Source organism: Vidua chalybeata, chromosome 13 (genome assembly GCF_026979565.1).
Source record: "Vidua chalybeata isolate OUT-0048 chromosome 13, bVidCha1 merged haplotype, whole genome shotgun sequence".
Taxonomy (NCBI): Eukaryota; Metazoa; Chordata; class Aves; order Passeriformes; family Viduidae; genus Vidua; species Vidua chalybeata.
The window spans coordinates 20,807,775-20,823,918 of NC_071542.1; the positions used below are offsets into that span (position 1 = coordinate 20,807,775).

Sequence of the window (16,144 nt, forward strand, 5' to 3'; positions counted from 1 at the left end):
GGTGGCACAGCAGCCATGTCTGTGTGCTCCTGCCCACAAGCGTGGGCTCACTAAAAGAACAGTTGGAAACCACTGGAGATGTTCTTGTTCGCAGTTAATGTGGCTTTATTATTAATGTGTTGGGCTCCTCTCTTGACAGCAGTTAGTTACAGTGTTTCACATGGAAATGGGCAAAAGGACAGAACTCAAGGAACTAAATTCAAATAGAAATGTGATGCTGAAGAAAAGAATCAGGGCTCTCTTCTTAAAACATTTAGCATAGAAGAAGCTAGGAGCACAAGATGCCATTTCAATACAATTAAGACGTTCACTTTTTTAATTATAGGTTTAAAATAGTGTTTTTTACCTATTACATACAGGAAGATTACGCGTTGTTGCCCACATGCAGAAACAAGCAAAAGCAGAGTTTAACTGTTTCTCTCTATAGTGTTGTATTACCTCTGGCTCCAGGTGGGTCCTGCTGGCTCCTGTGGCTTGAGCAGGGCCATACTCGATGAATCAGCTTTTTCCTAAGTCTTTTTCCCCATTGTTTTTTTTTAAGATGGAAGGGGGTGAAGGAGAGAAGGAGATAGGGAGTGAGAGAAGCTCAAGGCAGAACAGACTGCGACAAAAACTGAAAAAAAAATGTGGAGCCTTGAGGACAGGGAAGCAAACTGGTGTAGGATAAAGGTAGCCAAGCAGCAGAGCTGCAGAGGGCAGGAGCAGAGCATGGAGGGCAGCGTTCCTCCTGGAATCCACCAGTGGCCACACTCCTGCCTGGAGGATGCAGGTACCTCACAAAGCCTCACTATTACTGCTGCTTAGTCAAAATTGCTTCAAGTTTAAAATTGAGGAAACATTCATATGTGGGTCTATCTAAAGTTAGTGCATTAGCTTTTACATCTAGCTACGCAGAGGGATCCCAGGAGCCAGTGAGGGCCATGCTTGTGCCTCTGGTGTCTGGCATCCTGCAGCTGCCACTGCGGCGAGTGAGCCAGGGTCTCCCCAAAGCACAGTAGGCGAAGGCCCCCAGCATTCCAGGGAGGGGCAGGGGCAGGCGTTTTAGTGCCTGCAATTGCCAGAACCAACATTCATGAATGCTGACCCCATCGGGGTACAGAGAATGACATTTATTATGCTGGCACAGTGTGATTCCGTGGTTAAAATGAACACAGCACAGGGCAGGGATTTGCTAAAGCCCTGAGTAAGCTCACATGCTCCTAACGAGGGCTATAGTCAAAGAGCTGGCTGTGCCTTGGGGAGGCTGCTGGCCTCTGGCCTTGTTCAACAGCTGCTGGGTTTTAGACACAACCTTGCAGAGACATTTTTGCTGCCCACAAGTTCTCTATGGTCTTTTCATTTTGTTTAAATTGCAGCATGTTAGTATTTGTACTGAGAAACCTCTGAACTGACACTAAAAGCACATGGTATCAGGTTAACATGTATAAATTAAAATATTAAATCAACAAAAAAATGCAGCTTAACGTTAAAAAAATAAATATATAAATTAAAATGCAAAATAGACCATTTCCCTAGAAACTCCATTTTAGTGCTAGGAGCAGGTTTCTAAGCAGCATTTTCTTCATGTCACCTGCCAGAAAACTAGCACTGAGACTGAAGTGTCCCAGCCAAGTGCAACACAGGGTCCGAGGATGCTCATGCTGGAGTCAGCCCTCTGCTCAGGGCCAAGCACAGTGGGTGTCACAGCAGATGGAAATACTTTGTGCTGACTGACAACCATTGCAACACAGCTTTCCATCTCATTCCTTCTTTCCCAGAGCACAGCCTGCTGCCACTCTCTTTGTCTTACAGAAAAGCTGTCTTTGTGGTAAGATCCTTCGCTAATTCTCTTGGACGTGGCAAAGGCTCATGGATGCTGTGGGCTTAGTGCACCTGAACACCCCACTCCCTGCTGGGAGAACGTGTCTCCCACACCGGAACAGGTCTGTGTGCCACGGAGGTTCTGGGTGGCTGTTCAGTAGCCACAATGCACTCACTGCACACATTCGTGTTTCTGCCAAGGCATCCAGAGAGCAAGGACAGATGCCCACAGTGATGCTCAGGCCAGGGAACAAGCTGCAAGGTGGCACCACATGGATGAGCAGCACCTCACCTGCACTGTCAGCACATCCCTACCACAGTGTGGGGGAACTGAGAATGACTACACCTGCTAAACTACTTTTTCCCGACTATTTTGGGAAGGGCCTTCTCTTCCCTCACACCACGAGCTGTATTCCCCACATCCTGGACAGTTGAGGGGACAACAAAAAGGCTTGGAGCCTGGCACACAGGCAGCGAGGAGATGGCTGCTGCGTGCAAGCTGGCCCACCACAGCGACGCTTGCTGGGCACCAGCCTCCCCCAGCATGGCCTGCGTGCGCCTCAGCTGCCTCACTACAGTCCTCCAGAGCCTTTGGTTTAGGGAGAGGGAGGTTTCTTGTACATTCCGGGCCAAGCGCGGCCAAGGTTTTTTCAGCCCTTCTGCTGTTGAGGGGGCTGTAGTTGTGCGTTTGGATGCTCTTTTTGTGTAACTGTTTAGGCCACAGCCTCTCTGTGCCTCCTCCTGCCACACAACTGGTGTGCAGGAGTCAGTTGGCTGTTGTGGGTGTGAAGCTCAAGTTAGCAGGTTAGGAATGTGCTGAACCCTCCCCTCCCACTGCCATGTCCTTCATCCCAGCTCCCTGAGCACAGCAAACAGGTGCTGCAGGGTGCCACAGGCGAGTACTTGGGACAGAAATTTGCCAAGCTGGCATGTGGTGGTGGTGCCTAGTTGGAGCACAGGTCCCCTTGCTCAGAACACCTCCTGCATGGTCAGGAGGGGAGGTGGAAGAATGACCTTCACTGTCACATTGCAGTTCAGAGGGTTTTCTCTTCCCTCATCTCCCTGGTGCAATTTCTTTGCAAGTTAGATTTCGCCTCTGCCCCCTGCCTCCCATGCACTCTGCATGCAGCAGCAGCAGCACTTCAGCCCTCACCAGAAAGGCAAGGTTCATGGTGCTACAGGTTAAATGGCAAGGCAGCCAGGAAGAGAGTAGAACAAGCTCTCACAGCAGCAAGGCAGCCAAGATAGTCTACAGAAACTGTACAGGCAGCAGAATAAAGCAGGGAAGGTGAAAGTGCCCCTGGCCTGCAACTGCTCTTGCACAAACTCTTAGCTCAGTCCAGAAAATTACAGAGCCCTGCACTTCTTCCTCATGGCATCCAGTGCTGAGCAAGATGGATACCCGATTGCCTGACAAATGGGAACCATGTAGAGGACTAAACCAGAGAAGAACTGGACTGTGATTAGATGGTGTCTCTCATGTTGCATCGGTGACTGAAGAATCAATGGATGAACATAAAATGTGGGAGATCTAGAATTCAATCTTACAGGCTGGAAAAGATTCGTCCTGCATCACAACAGTGCTGCTGCTTGCCAGTACCATGATGTTTAGCTCCTGCTGTTTCTCATGGGTCTGTTGATACCATTCTCGTGTTACCTCAGTATCGTGTGTTGGGATCAATGTCACCTGGGAAAAGAAAGCAGCAGGGATGATTGAGAACAACTGCAGTGACAAAGAATGCCCATAGGAGCTGAGACTAAAATTTATTTTTAATTTTGGAACACTGCACCCTTGGTACTGCTTGTTCTATTTAGTGTCTTTCAGATGTCGGGTTCTGAGGCAGATCTTTATTGTATACAGTACCAGCACAATGGGGCTCTGAACTGGCTGCAAACTGGCAGTACTGACACCATAATGATGAGAATGGATGCAGTGCAGGGGAGAGCATCGTGCTCTGGAGCGCCAGAAACAGCCTCAGAAAGATCCTTCAGTGTGAAAAGGAACAATACTGGCAGTGTCACTGTTAATGGACACTATGCACCCATTGACCCAGTGTGCAACTCAGGGACCTTGAAATATGAGGCTGCTTCATCTGGAAGAACATTTATACCTTTCTGTACATGTCTTCAGGAGTGCCCACCTGGGGTGTCCTGCAAGCCTGCCTAAGCAAGAACTGTGTTACAGAAAATTCTTGCTTAAATGCTCTATTAGTAAGTTGATGTCAAAAAAATCTTCAGCAAGCCAGGCTAGCAAGAGATGCCACTGGGTGTGGGACACTGATGAAAATTCAGTTTGTGTCGGTGTTTTTCTTGAGGATAGGCTCATCCTGCAGTGGGTAAGGATGAGTGTATGATATCTCAATGCTTCCTCCCCTCAGGAGGATGTGGAAAAGAGGACATATCTGCTTCCATTCATACCATTTTGCAGGTGTCCTCCTCCTCATCAGTACAAGCAATTACTCTGCTGAGACTGCAAAACAGGGTATGCCCAGTACCATTTGCTTCCTCTCAGTGTACTCCCTTGTGTATGTGATACCCATCTTCTTCTGAGCACTTGTGACATCAAAAGCATGACACACCCCTTTGCATTTCCATGACCTACCTGCAGGTTCTCTCCCCACTGAGACTTCCCTTCCAGAAGCGCATCCAGCACTGCACGGCTTGGCTCTCCGTTGGCTGCATCATTCCCACTCACAACATAGTAAGATGCTCGAACCCGCTTGAAGAACTCTGGATCTGTGTTCTTCCCACTGCAGTGGTTGGGGATGTAGGCCAAATCCACGTAGACAGGTGGACCCATAGGCACTGACAAACTGCTCTTAGGACTATTGGAAGCTTTGGAAAACAGGAAACAAGAGGCTATCAAAACCCTTCTGCAAGGGACAAACACTCAGATTAACACAGGACTTGGATTCCAGAAAGACATTTCCATTGCAGCAGTGAAGTTGAGACTTACCCATGCTCTGCTGCTCAGAGGTGACCTGGGTGCATTTCTGGGCCAGTGCTGTCACAGGTCTTGGGTGGGAAAGGAAGTTTTGCTATTTTTTGGGGAGGGATTGGAAAGCTTTAGGATCAGAAGCTTTTTTCTGGGGAAGGGAACCAAAAATCTCCATTATTAACTTTTGCAGAGTTGTCATCCCAATTAATATTTAGTCCTAATTTTTGTCAATAACTTACATTTGCTTAAACACACAGACACACCCCCTCCCCCATTCTGATGGCCTATGTATGCTATCCTAGGGTATTACAGTAGTCTTTCTGGAAGGTTCATCCTGGCTTCCTGCCATCCCTGTGAATTGCTTCTACTCCTCGGACTCTATTGCACTTTCACATCAACCTTTTGTACATCTCAACTTTATCACTGCTTATGACTTTTTATGCCTGACTGGGAAGTTCTGTTCTCTGTTCTGCTGTGTTTAACCTAGTGCTTTTCTCTGTGTTGTACCTACAGAGATAATGCATTTTTCAGGAAGAATTTCTTACCGGGATTTGTTTTGATGCCATTAACAAGGCTCTTGCCAGGGTTGCTGTGACTACTCCTGGATAACTCATCCTCTGGCATCAGTGCACTGCGTGGTTTGGGCTTTTCTCCTCCATCTCTTTCTTTTTTGGCAGTGACAGATTTTGGAGATTTGTCTGATGACTGTTTCACAGGAGTGGGTGATCGTTTCCCTTTCACGTCTAATTTCCGGGCAGGTGAGGAAGATTTGGGTTTGCTCAAAGGCTTCCTCACACCTTTGTTCTTTTCTTTTATGTCTTTCTTGGAAATTTTATCAGTTCTGCTCATGCTTTGCTCATTTAACAATATATCAGGGTCTACCATGCAGACATCAGGGTGAGGAGGGTGGGGATGGGGATCTACCATTGGAACAGGCTGAGGATCATGGCTGGACCTAGAACCGGCATGATGAGCATTCCCCACAGCTTTGTCCACTGGGAGGAAATCAGCATCTTCATCTGAGTCCATGTTGGCATCTGCTGTGATGGATGGACATTCTTCAGTCTCAGGAGGGACATCAGAGTCTGATTGGGAGGTTCCAGAATCACTCACTGATGTTGGAGGGGTTTCCTCCACTGTAGCACTTTGCATGGGACTGCTCCCAGTGTGGGGTGGTCTCCCCTGCACTGAAGGGTGACCCTCCTCCTCTGAGAGGTCACTGTCTTCAGAGAGCTCATGGGGGCTCGGGTTGATGAATGAAGGAGAGAGCTCTCCCTTTCTCTGCTTGTATTCACATGAGGAAAATTTCTGTCCACAATCAGAACTGCCTCCTAAATGGGTCGCCGTGTCATGGGAAGCATCTCCACAGTCCTCTGCTTTTTCACCCCTCTGCACATCTGGGAAAAATGGCTGGAAACTGCTTTCGGGGGACATCAGAGAGAAAGGACGGCTTTGCCTCTCTGTTTCCTCTTTGCCTGTGCACGGAGAAAAACTGCTGTCAGAATCGGGACATGTTTTTTCATCTTTTGCCTCTGCTGCATTGTATGTGCTTTGGAAAGCTGGCAGACCGGTGCTCACCTCTGTTGGACCATTAGCTGTGGTTTTATCTTTGTGCTGACGATGAGAAAATGATGTCAACACATCAGGGAGAGATGTCAGTGGCAACGGCTGTCCTGCAAATGGTGCCTTCTGCTCTGGGCTGCTACCACAGTGCTGCTGCTCTTGCTCTGCAGAGAATGGTGTGGGCTCTGAGCCCTGGCACTCCTTCCTGCATGGCAAGGTGTGGTCACCCATGCCACTGGGAAATGGAGACCCATGTTCTTCAGCAAAGACAAAGTCTTTGGTTTCAGCTGTATGTATTTTCATAGCATTATCTGGAACCAGTGAAGACACATCCCAAGCACTTCTGGTACCTGATTCCACTCCTGCACCTGTGGATGTGGAAAGCATATGGGAATAGAAACCTTCTGCTGTAGTCTGTATCACAGGAGTGGTGGCTTCAGATGAAGGTTCCTCTGACAGGCTGGAAGAGTCATCTTTCAGCTGCTGCTGGGTGACAGACTCTTTCTCCACACCTTTGGAGAACACCTTGTCTTCTTCAAATGGACTCAGCGGTGAGAATTTAGGAAAAGATGAGTCAAGGCTGCTGATTTTCTTAGAAACCTCCAAGTACTCATCTTTGTTTCCCTGGTTTGAGAGCAAAGCACAAGGAGACTCTAAAGAAAGAGAAATATCCCCTAAATGGCTTGCTGAGGTTTGCTTATGTCTGAATGTGCTAGCTGTTTCAAACCTAGAAGAGCTATCCATCCCTCTGCTCTCAACTCTCGGGCCCTGTTTGTATACTTCTGTTTGTTTGCTGGAAGCAGATTTCAGGTATATGGCTTGCTCTTGGCACTCGGAGGCTACTGCTGCACTTGGATAATCTGCTACCCAGAAATGGGATTCCTTTGTGGATTTTTCAGCAACCTCTATCGTTTTTGAAGAATCATGGCACATTTCTGAAGTTTGCTCATCTCTGTCTGTGTCTGGCAAGTCCCTGTAACCAGCAACATATGTCTCCACAACAGCAGCTGATGCAGTTGTCCTACTTTCATATTTCTCTTGCCAGCCTGGACCAGAGGGAGAAGAGGCAGTAGAGCTGGGTGAAAGGGGCTCCTGACATTTGCTCTGCAGGAAGGAGTCTGAGACAGGAAACTTGCTGATGGCTGAGATGCGTGTATAGACGGTGCTTGCAGCTTCAGCAGGGCTGTGCAGTTTAGACTCCTTTTCAGACTTCTCCTTAGCACCTTTTTCTAGCTCTGAGTCACTTGCACTTTCTTCCCCTCGACCTGCTTTCTCATAGTATGTATCTTTGGGATTTGGGATTTCAGATTTCAGGGACAAAGATACCTGCTCCTGGCTAGACAAAATTATATTCTCATCTGGACAACCAGCACCAATATAGGTGGATGATTTTCCTTGATAAAAGGTGTCAGTTGTGATGGTGGGAGAGGCAAATGCTGCGCTCGCAGATGATAGGTGCAGTGCAGAGTCCAGTTCTCCTGGCAAAGCAGAAGACACATTCAGTTTTTCCTGTCCTTCTGATGTCCTAGGCTTCCCTGTTTCAGACAAGGGTAAATATCTTTCAGGGATGTCTCTATAGTCAAAGACTGAATCTGCTTTATCCTTAGGGGATGCTGGAGATGACAACTCCTTCTCAGCAGAGGTATAAAGACAGGACTCTTCTTCCTTTGCAGACACATGAAAATTTTGACCTTTTTGAGAGTTCAGTGTTGTCACTGGCACCTTGTCAGTATGACCTGGGCTGTGTGCACCCATGGCTGTGAAGGGGGAGGGTCCCACTCCAGACACAATTATCTTCTCATAGATGTCAGCATACTTGAAACTTCTTTCATCGGGGTAGGGAGTTGGTTCTCTTTCTTCTGGCTCTTGTCTTGTGGAAGTGTCATCATCTCTCTGTGTGCAGACCCCTTCCTCATAGGAATAAGGCTCAGGGGAACTCCTGGAATAGGTCTCTGGAGGATACACCTCTTGGATGGTAGCACCCACAGCCCCAGCACAGCTGACAGCATCGCTACTTTTTTGACATGGGCCTTGTGCTGGAGGGGAGTGTGCACACTGCCCTGACAGCTCAGCACTCCCTTCTGTGGACTCTGCAATAAATTCTGCTGCTGTTGTAGATTGCAACAGAGTAGATGCTGCTGCTGTCTGCTCTTTTCTTCCTGTAAAGTCATACAGATTCTCAGTGGATTTGCAGTCATCCTCTTGCCTGCTATCTGACTTGTATTTGCAATCTATTTCCTGATACAAATCACCGATATCTAATTTATTTTCAGACGTTTTTGATGGGACATCCTCCCATAAAGGTGGCTTGCACTGATCTAACTTGCAGGGCCTCTCTGCTCCTGGTGGTGCCTCTATCTCCTTTCCCACTGCAGACAGGGGAGATGTCAGAACTTGGTCTAGTGACTTTGCATAGATATCTAGGACAGCTTTCTCCTCATCATCTAAGCAGGAGCAATCTTGTTTAGAGGTCAACAACAATTCTTGACTTTTTTTGTTTCCAGTTAAAGCTTTGGCCTGATTCTCCTCACCAGGGACATACTGAGGAGATAGAGGAGAACCTCCCCTTTGTGTTCTTTCTGGGACAGTGATGTCAGCTGGAATCACATCCACTTTCTTTGTTTCTGACGTAGGTTTGGCACCCTTCTGTGTGTCTTCTTTGTAATCAAATGACTCCACCTTTAAACATTCAGTTTCTGCTTGCAGAAGCATGGGTTTGTCTTCAGCATGGTGAAGCTCCTTATCCTCCTCATTGGGTAATTGCCCTCCTGTCCCACTGTCTCTCCCTTCCTGAAGATATGCAAAAGCAGAACCCCATGCTTCCCCTTCTGCTCCTCTCCAGGTTTGGCTGCCAGGCAAGGCAGGAGACAGGTTCTCTTCCTTTCCCAGTTTAGGAAGGGATTTTGTTTCAAATTCTGGTACCTCATCCAAGAATGTACTCTCCCTCTCTTTGTCATATCTCTGCCGCCTTCCCTGAACAGGGACCTCTTCTACCTCTTCTGGAAACCACACTTTCTTCTCATAACTTAAATCTTTCATGAAAAACTTTTCCATTTCTGGAGATTTTTTTCCTTGAGCTTCCTTGAACCCGCAAGATTTTATGCCTTCAGTAGAAACATGTGAACATGTTTTATCTTCACTTGGGCTAGATTCTGTAAAATGTAAGCCCTTTGCATCTGGAGATACTTCCTGAGAATCCAAGCCTTCATTTCTTCCCCTCAACATGCTCTTTTCTGATGCAGAAAATAAACTGCTGTCATCTGGAGACATTTCTTCAGTTGAAGAATCTCTGGGTGATGTGCCTTTAACTGAACTACTTTCTGGGCAAGGAAAAGATTTTGATGCTTCTTTCAGTTCTTTGGCAGAAATTTCCAGTGATTTTTCGTGTGTAGCTGATCTCTGATCTGTGAAACACATGGATTTCACAGCTTCTGAAGAGAATTTGTCAGTGCAGCTGGACACGGTTTTTTCTTTTGCAGATATCTCTTCTGTGAAACTAAGAGCTTCTGGAGAAATTCCTTTAATAAAAACATCTGAAGAGATTTTCCTGCTGGAACTCTCAGTGAGAGAAATGGATTTGGTCTCTTCTGGGGAAATGGAATCTTCAATGGAAGCATGAGAAGATTTCTCTTCTTCTGAGGTGTCTCCTGTGAAATATAGTAGTTTTCCTTCTTCAGTAGTAACTGTCTTAGAAATATCTGAGGATTTCTCTATACCAGTCCTTTCTTCTGTAAAAGAAGGTGATTTGATGCCATCTGCTGAAAATTGCAAAGATTTGTCATTTTTAGATTTGCTTTGGCTTGTGAACTGTGGAAGATCCACATTTCCTAGAGAAGTTCCTGTGGTTGCAAATGGCTCAAAGGACAAGTGTTTTGGAAATCCCATTAAACTTTCTGTCATGGTTTTAGTTCCTTGCTCTTTTTCTGGTTTTGTGCTGGGATGCTCATCATCCTCCCCGATCACCACCGTGTCCTGCTTGTGGTAAGAGAGCCAGGGCAGCTCCTCCCTCCTCACTGGTTCCTCCTGTACCTCCTCCTCAGGAGACACTGGAACATCACTGCTCAAAACCAGTTCATGCTGCACAAGTCCAGGAACATCTCTTTCATGTCTGGATTTAGCCACAGATGCCTCATCTTTTTTGAGAGGTTCACCCTTGGCTCCCTTCACCACAAGAGAAGTTTGGCCTTCCAGTTTCTTGGCAGCAGCATCAGTTTGTTTTTCAAATAGATCTGAATCTACTGTTTCCAGCTTTTCCTCCACTGGAGACTGGTGGAAGGGTGTGTGCCCTGCACTGGTGGGGCCAGATGGAGTGGGAGAGGCCATTTTGACTGTGCTGTCATCAGGACTCGTGCATCGTTCTTCAGCCTCTGCAGAGTCAGCCTGGGAAAATGGTGTTTCTTCAGTGGATAAAGGCATCATCTCTGTGGGAACACTGATTATCACATTGTCAGGGCATCCTTGAGGAGCAAACACGGGGGCATTGTAATGCCCTCGGAGTTTCTCAGGCATCTCAATATTTGGAGTCCCATCTTCTTCATCTTCTTCATCTTCTGCCTCCTCATGAAGGTCCTTTTTTTGAGTTTCCACTTTCCTCTCTCCTTCTGCTAATGCATGGAAATCTTCAGGGGGTGGAGATTTAAAGCATTTGTCTTCCTCCAAGGATGATGTGGGAGAAATTGTGCCAGCAGAGGGAACATAGTCAAGACCTTGGGTCGCTTCAGTCCGAGAAGAGGGCATACTATTTCCTGTGTCCAGAAGTAAAGAGCTTTTCCCAGTCTCTTCAGTTTGTGGTGCTGTTATGGATGCAACAGATTGATCCTCTGCTACTGACGTTGCAAAAGATGAAAGCTTGTCACATTCAGTAATGGAGGTAGCAGAAGATATGTGTTCCTCCTCAGCTAGAGGTGCTGCCACAATGTTTGTAGGATATGCCAGGATTTCAGACTCCTGCCCAGCATAGCCCTTGGCTGAAAGGTCAGCAGGAGGCATGGCCTGTATTCCATGTACTGCTTCAAAAGAGCCTGGATGGTCAGGAACAGAAATGTTATAGGCATTGACATCATACTTCAAGTGTGGGATCCTCTCTTCCTGTTCATCATGTATTTCTTCATCAGAAATGGTCTGCTCTGTTTCTGAGTAGCCGGGGATAGTTTCATCTTGGATATAAGAAACATGTTCTGCTGTTGCTCCTGGTGGGACTGGCAGGCTGCTCAGATATGACTCTTCCTTTGTCATGTCCTTTCCAAGTAACTTGGATTTCTCATCCATGAAACTAAATTCTCTTTCCTTCTCTGTAATGGTAAACAGTTTGTCCTCCCTATCATCCTGATTCAGCCCACAGAATTCTCTATTCTTCTCCACTTTCTCCTCTGCTCTCATGTGCTGTTCTTCCTTTTCTTCCAGTTCTGCCTTTTCTATCACATCTTCTCTCTTTTCCTTCTCATCCTGTTCCTGTACCTCTGCCCCCTCAATATATTTTTCACAAATTTCTGCTTCCCTCTGTTTTCTGTCCAAAGAGATTTTCTCCTCTTCCTCCTTTTCTTCCTCTCTGAACACTGGTGGCCAAGCACCCTTTGCAAAGAGGTCTGTGTGTGATGGCAGGTGTTCTTTGTCAGGAAAAATCTGAATGTCCTTGCCCTGCTCAGCTTTTCCCTCCCAGTATCTTATGTCATGGTTTTCGTCTATTGTTTTTCTTTCATCCTCTATTTTTTCAGCAGGACCTCCCCTCAGCTCCCACTGAGGGACTGCCATTTCCTCTACTGATGATTCTTTTTCCATATCAGTAGTAGTTTCTCCCTGGTCAGGGGTCTTTCTTTTTAAAATCAGATCCACTTCAAGGTTACTCTGACCATTCATATCAACAGAGTGTTTTATCTCTGCTTCAGGTGCTCTCATAATCTTATCACTAACCTCCATATCAGACAGTTCTTGAGTCAACTGCAAGGCCCCTCTCTCCTCATGCTTCAGTTCCTCAAAGTCCTTTGTAAGATCTTCTGGTGAAGACAGGACTAACCTCTGTTCCACTATGGATGTCTCTCCTGGATCCACTTGTACAGGTGCCTTCTCCATTGGTAATGTCTTAAGGTCAGCAGCTACCTTTTCAGGTTCTTTTTCAGGTTTTACTTTGATCTTCTCAGTTTTGAGTCTCCCTGGAAGTTTTGCTTTGTACAATGTTTTTCTTACTTCTGGGGTAAATGGTTTCAAGTCTGGTTTAGAAATTTTTTTGAGCTCTGGTTTGTTTTCTTTCTTTTTATCATCTTTCTTTGCATCTTTTTTCTCATCTTTCTTTCCATCATCTTTTTTTAAGTCCTTTTTCTCCTTCTTAATCTCTTTCTTTTCCTTGTCTTTCTTCTCCTCTAATTTGGATACTTTCTCTTTGAGATGCTTTTTTCCAACCTTGTCTTTTGCCAATTTTCTTTTCTCAGCTTTGAGAGCATCACTTGTTTCTGTCTTTATCTTTTCATGTTTAACAGGTTTCTCAGGAACTTTCTCTGTGTGTTCCTTAACCTTTTTTTCAATTTTAGCATCCTTTACAACTTCCGGTTTTACTTCCTTAATCCCCTCCTCAACTGCTTCTTCCTTCTTGACTTGCTTTGTCACAGATGGCTTGGGGGAAGACTTAAGACTCTCTTTACTGTCAGTTCTTTGTTTAATTTTGGTCTGCTTCAGCACAGGTGGAGGTATTCCAGAAGTGAGATCTTTCTGAGTAGCCACGGGGTACCTCAGAAAATCAAGGTGCTTGAGTTTCTCAAGACCTTCCAATATCTTATTTTGAGGAGCATTTCCAGGAAACAAAACCCTTACAATTTTCTCTGTTGGGCTGGCTGGTAGCCATACCACTAGGGCTGTGATAGATGTGAGATAGGGAACAGAAATTTCACCTTCTTTCCCACTTGCAAGAATGATGCCAGTCTTTGCTTTACTATTGCCAGCCCATTTCTGCATTAGAAACTGCATTTCTTTACTGTCCTTGACAGGGTTCAGTATATACATATCCAGCTTACCCACTCCCATTTTGTGGAAGAGTGTGATGGGCTCGATGGTGCTGCTCACTACCCTGTAGAGAGGCTCTGATTTAATGCCCAGTCTGTTGAGATACTGCAGTGTCATACATGCTTCTTCGATGCTCCTCTTTACTTTCATGGAGGCTTCAGGCATCTTCAGCTTTTCAGGAACATTAAAAAAAACCACCCCTAGCTCAGGAGAAATTAGGTTTTTCATCCAGTCACTGTAGTTGGTAGAGCCCTGGGATTGTTCCTCCTCTTGCTCAGCAACTTTCCTCTGCAGCAACCCGTTGATGCCGGGCAAGTTGTCTGCACCAATGTGGGTGAGCAGGATTGAGTCAATCCTATCCAGGTGCCTTACCAGCTTCCAGAAACATGATTTTCTCTCAGAGCCACCATCCACAAGGATGTTAAACCCATTGACAGCAAAGAGAGCAGAATCACCTCTTCCCCCAGGGAATATGTAGCAGCAGGGCTTAGAAAGCTTCAGAAAACCCCCTGAGGTGGGTGGCTCCAGGAGATCAAATGGAGATGGCACGTCAACTGTCTCAGAGACATATTCTGCAAATTCAGACACTCCATCCATTTCTGGCAGAACTGGATCAGGATTCAGTTTCAGATTAATAATGTCCTGAAACTGAGGATGCCCAAGGCTGCTCCAGGCTCCTTCTCCCGGGCACGACACAGTAAGAGAGGCCTTGGTATCTGAATCAGAGTTGCTGAGAATCTGGGTGACCTAATGAGATAAGCACAGACAGATAAAGGTCAAATAGAGCTTTGAGACCTATACAGCGCTTAAAAAAAAATACAGCTAGTTAATGCAGAAATACTGAAGATACCATGAGCACTTTACCAATGGGAAACATTGCGGGTAGACGAAATAGTTTGAAAGCCCATGGAAAATCAATGCATAGAGCCATGCTCTCTTTTGAAATTCTTAATGTTTTTGGAAGCTGCCCACAGTTATGTTAAAACCCACTTTAAGAAATTTTGAGTGTTTGTCCCCTGCAGAGCCAGTCTGGAAGGTTGTTTCAAGCTGAACACTTAAAGGAATCACCCATGCCTGCACCTTGGAAAACTTAAGACAGAGAGTTAAAGCAAGATTCCCAAGACAATAACATGAATTATTTACAGTATGCAATTTTTTTTGCTGGATTTCAAACCCATCTGTCTGCAAATCTGCCTGAAGATTACCTGAAGGAGGGCGCAGGCTGCATTATTCTACCGTGCACTCTGAACAGGAGGGGATGTGCTGGATTACAGCTCACACTCACCTCCGGATCTGAAAGTATCTCGGCAAACTTCTGGTAAGTGAAGGTTCCTGTCTGCAGGACCAAGTCTCCTTCCTGGTCTGAGCTCTGACCACAGAGGATCAGTAGTTTGTGGGCTGATGAATCACACACAAGTGAGCGGACCTGTTCAGACAGGAGATGAGACAGAGGGCTGCCGTCAGAATTTACCTGTACTCCACACCAGCACCCAGAATCCCAATCCCACCAATGGGGTAACTTATGTTATTCACAAATAGCCAAACCCTGTGTTTTCTACATACAAGGAAGTTGCTTACTGAAGAGGGAAGACACTGCTACTGTCTGCCCAACACAGCTCCATGTCACATCAGTTACTGTGTATATCCTGATTACTGGCAGGACCAGAACACCTGGCCTTTTCACCACACCTTGCAGCAGACGGGCAGCAGGTTTGCACTCTCCAGAAGGTACAAAATGTGATAATCATGACCTCTATGTCAAGCAAGGGCAGGAGAGCTGATGTGGAGAGAACTTGATGGCATATCTGGTCCTTACCTCAGACACGATGCTATCCACATTAGGATTTACCAGGATCACTGTATCCAGGGTGTCACTCCGGTGATGGAGAGTTCTTTGGCCTGAGGAAAGAAAAAGGATTAGACAGGATGAGAGAAGCTGATAAGACAGCATCCAGCTACTGATATTTTAGCCTCAAAAATTCCACTTCAGCATGAGTTTGATTTGCAAGGCTTCAGTTTGCATTCAAGACCCAGTTTGATACCCAAGTCTCATAAAACAGAGCAAACTCTTTTCAACAACAAAGAAAGAAATCCTTCTTCTGGATCAGCACGCTCAGCTCCAACATATTCTGAAGTCCACAGAGCCAGGCACGTTGAGCTGCCTGCCTGTGCCAGATGGTTGTGTCTGTAAACACTGGCGCAGACAAATTTCTCCTTTCCAGACAGAAGTGCCTTGCCTCATCACAGCTACCACAGAGAGGTGTCTTTAGCACTGTCCAAACCCTAGCCACCACAGGGCTCTGTGAGCCAGTCAGTGGGTGCCAACTCAGCTTTCACTGGAGTGGTGCAGCACTGGTAACAGGTCTTCGCTCATTCGTAACAGTTTTTTCTTTAATCCAAATGTGCACTCCGAAGCTGCTGCTATGGGAAGTACCTAGACAACAAGAATGCTCATTCTCCTGTCAGAGGCACAAATAGGAAACAAGACAGGACTCTGCTCTCTCTCTATATTTAGAGAAAAAAAAAAGGAGAAGCCAAAGAGCAAGCAAGATCCCGGGAGTGTAAAAAAGCAATTTTGCTCACCTTGGCATGGGCATTGTACAGATATTTGGCAAACTGCTACCATAATTCCAGGGCCCTATTAAATTATTAGACAGAAGGGTAGTGAGTGTCTGCCACGCTGCCAGCCAGGACCAGAGCCACTGCTATATGTCCACATCAGACAGCTCTGGGATGCAGGACTTCCCTGCAGTATTTCCCTGGTCACTGTAGGCAGCACACAACCTTTTTTGATTACAGTCTTTGCTAATACCTACCTCTGGACATTGCATCCACTCAAAAAGCCAGGCA

The 16,144-nt window shown here is 46.2% G+C and overlaps 1 protein-coding gene across 2 annotated transcripts; it reads right to left on the bottom strand.

Annotated features, from left to right (window-relative positions):
* Window positions 1–79: 79 nt before the first annotated feature.
* Window positions 80–15,209, bottom strand: MAP1A (microtubule associated protein 1A). Of its 2 annotated transcripts, XM_053955202.1 has the most exons (5): window positions 15,111–15,209; window positions 14,580–14,720; window positions 5,284–14,041; window positions 4,403–4,635; window positions 80–3,487 (listed from the first exon to the last, which is right to left on the bottom strand). In XM_053955202.1, the coding sequence occupies exons 3-5, from the start codon at window positions 13,889–13,891 to the stop codon at window positions 3,332–3,334; spliced, it is 8,997 nt and encodes a 2,998-aa protein (XP_053811177.1). In that variant the 5' UTR covers window positions 13,892–14,041; window positions 14,580–14,720; window positions 15,111–15,209; the 3' UTR covers window positions 80–3,331. The 2 variants fall into 2 exon arrangements, with proteins under 2 accessions (XP_053811177.1, XP_053811178.1); XM_053955203.1 differs by lacking the exons at window positions 80–3,487; window positions 4,403–4,635; window positions 14,580–14,720; window positions 15,111–15,209 and having other exon boundaries at window positions 6,086–6,213; window positions 6,317–13,982.
* Between the last annotated feature and the right edge of the window lie 935 nt (window positions 15,210–16,144).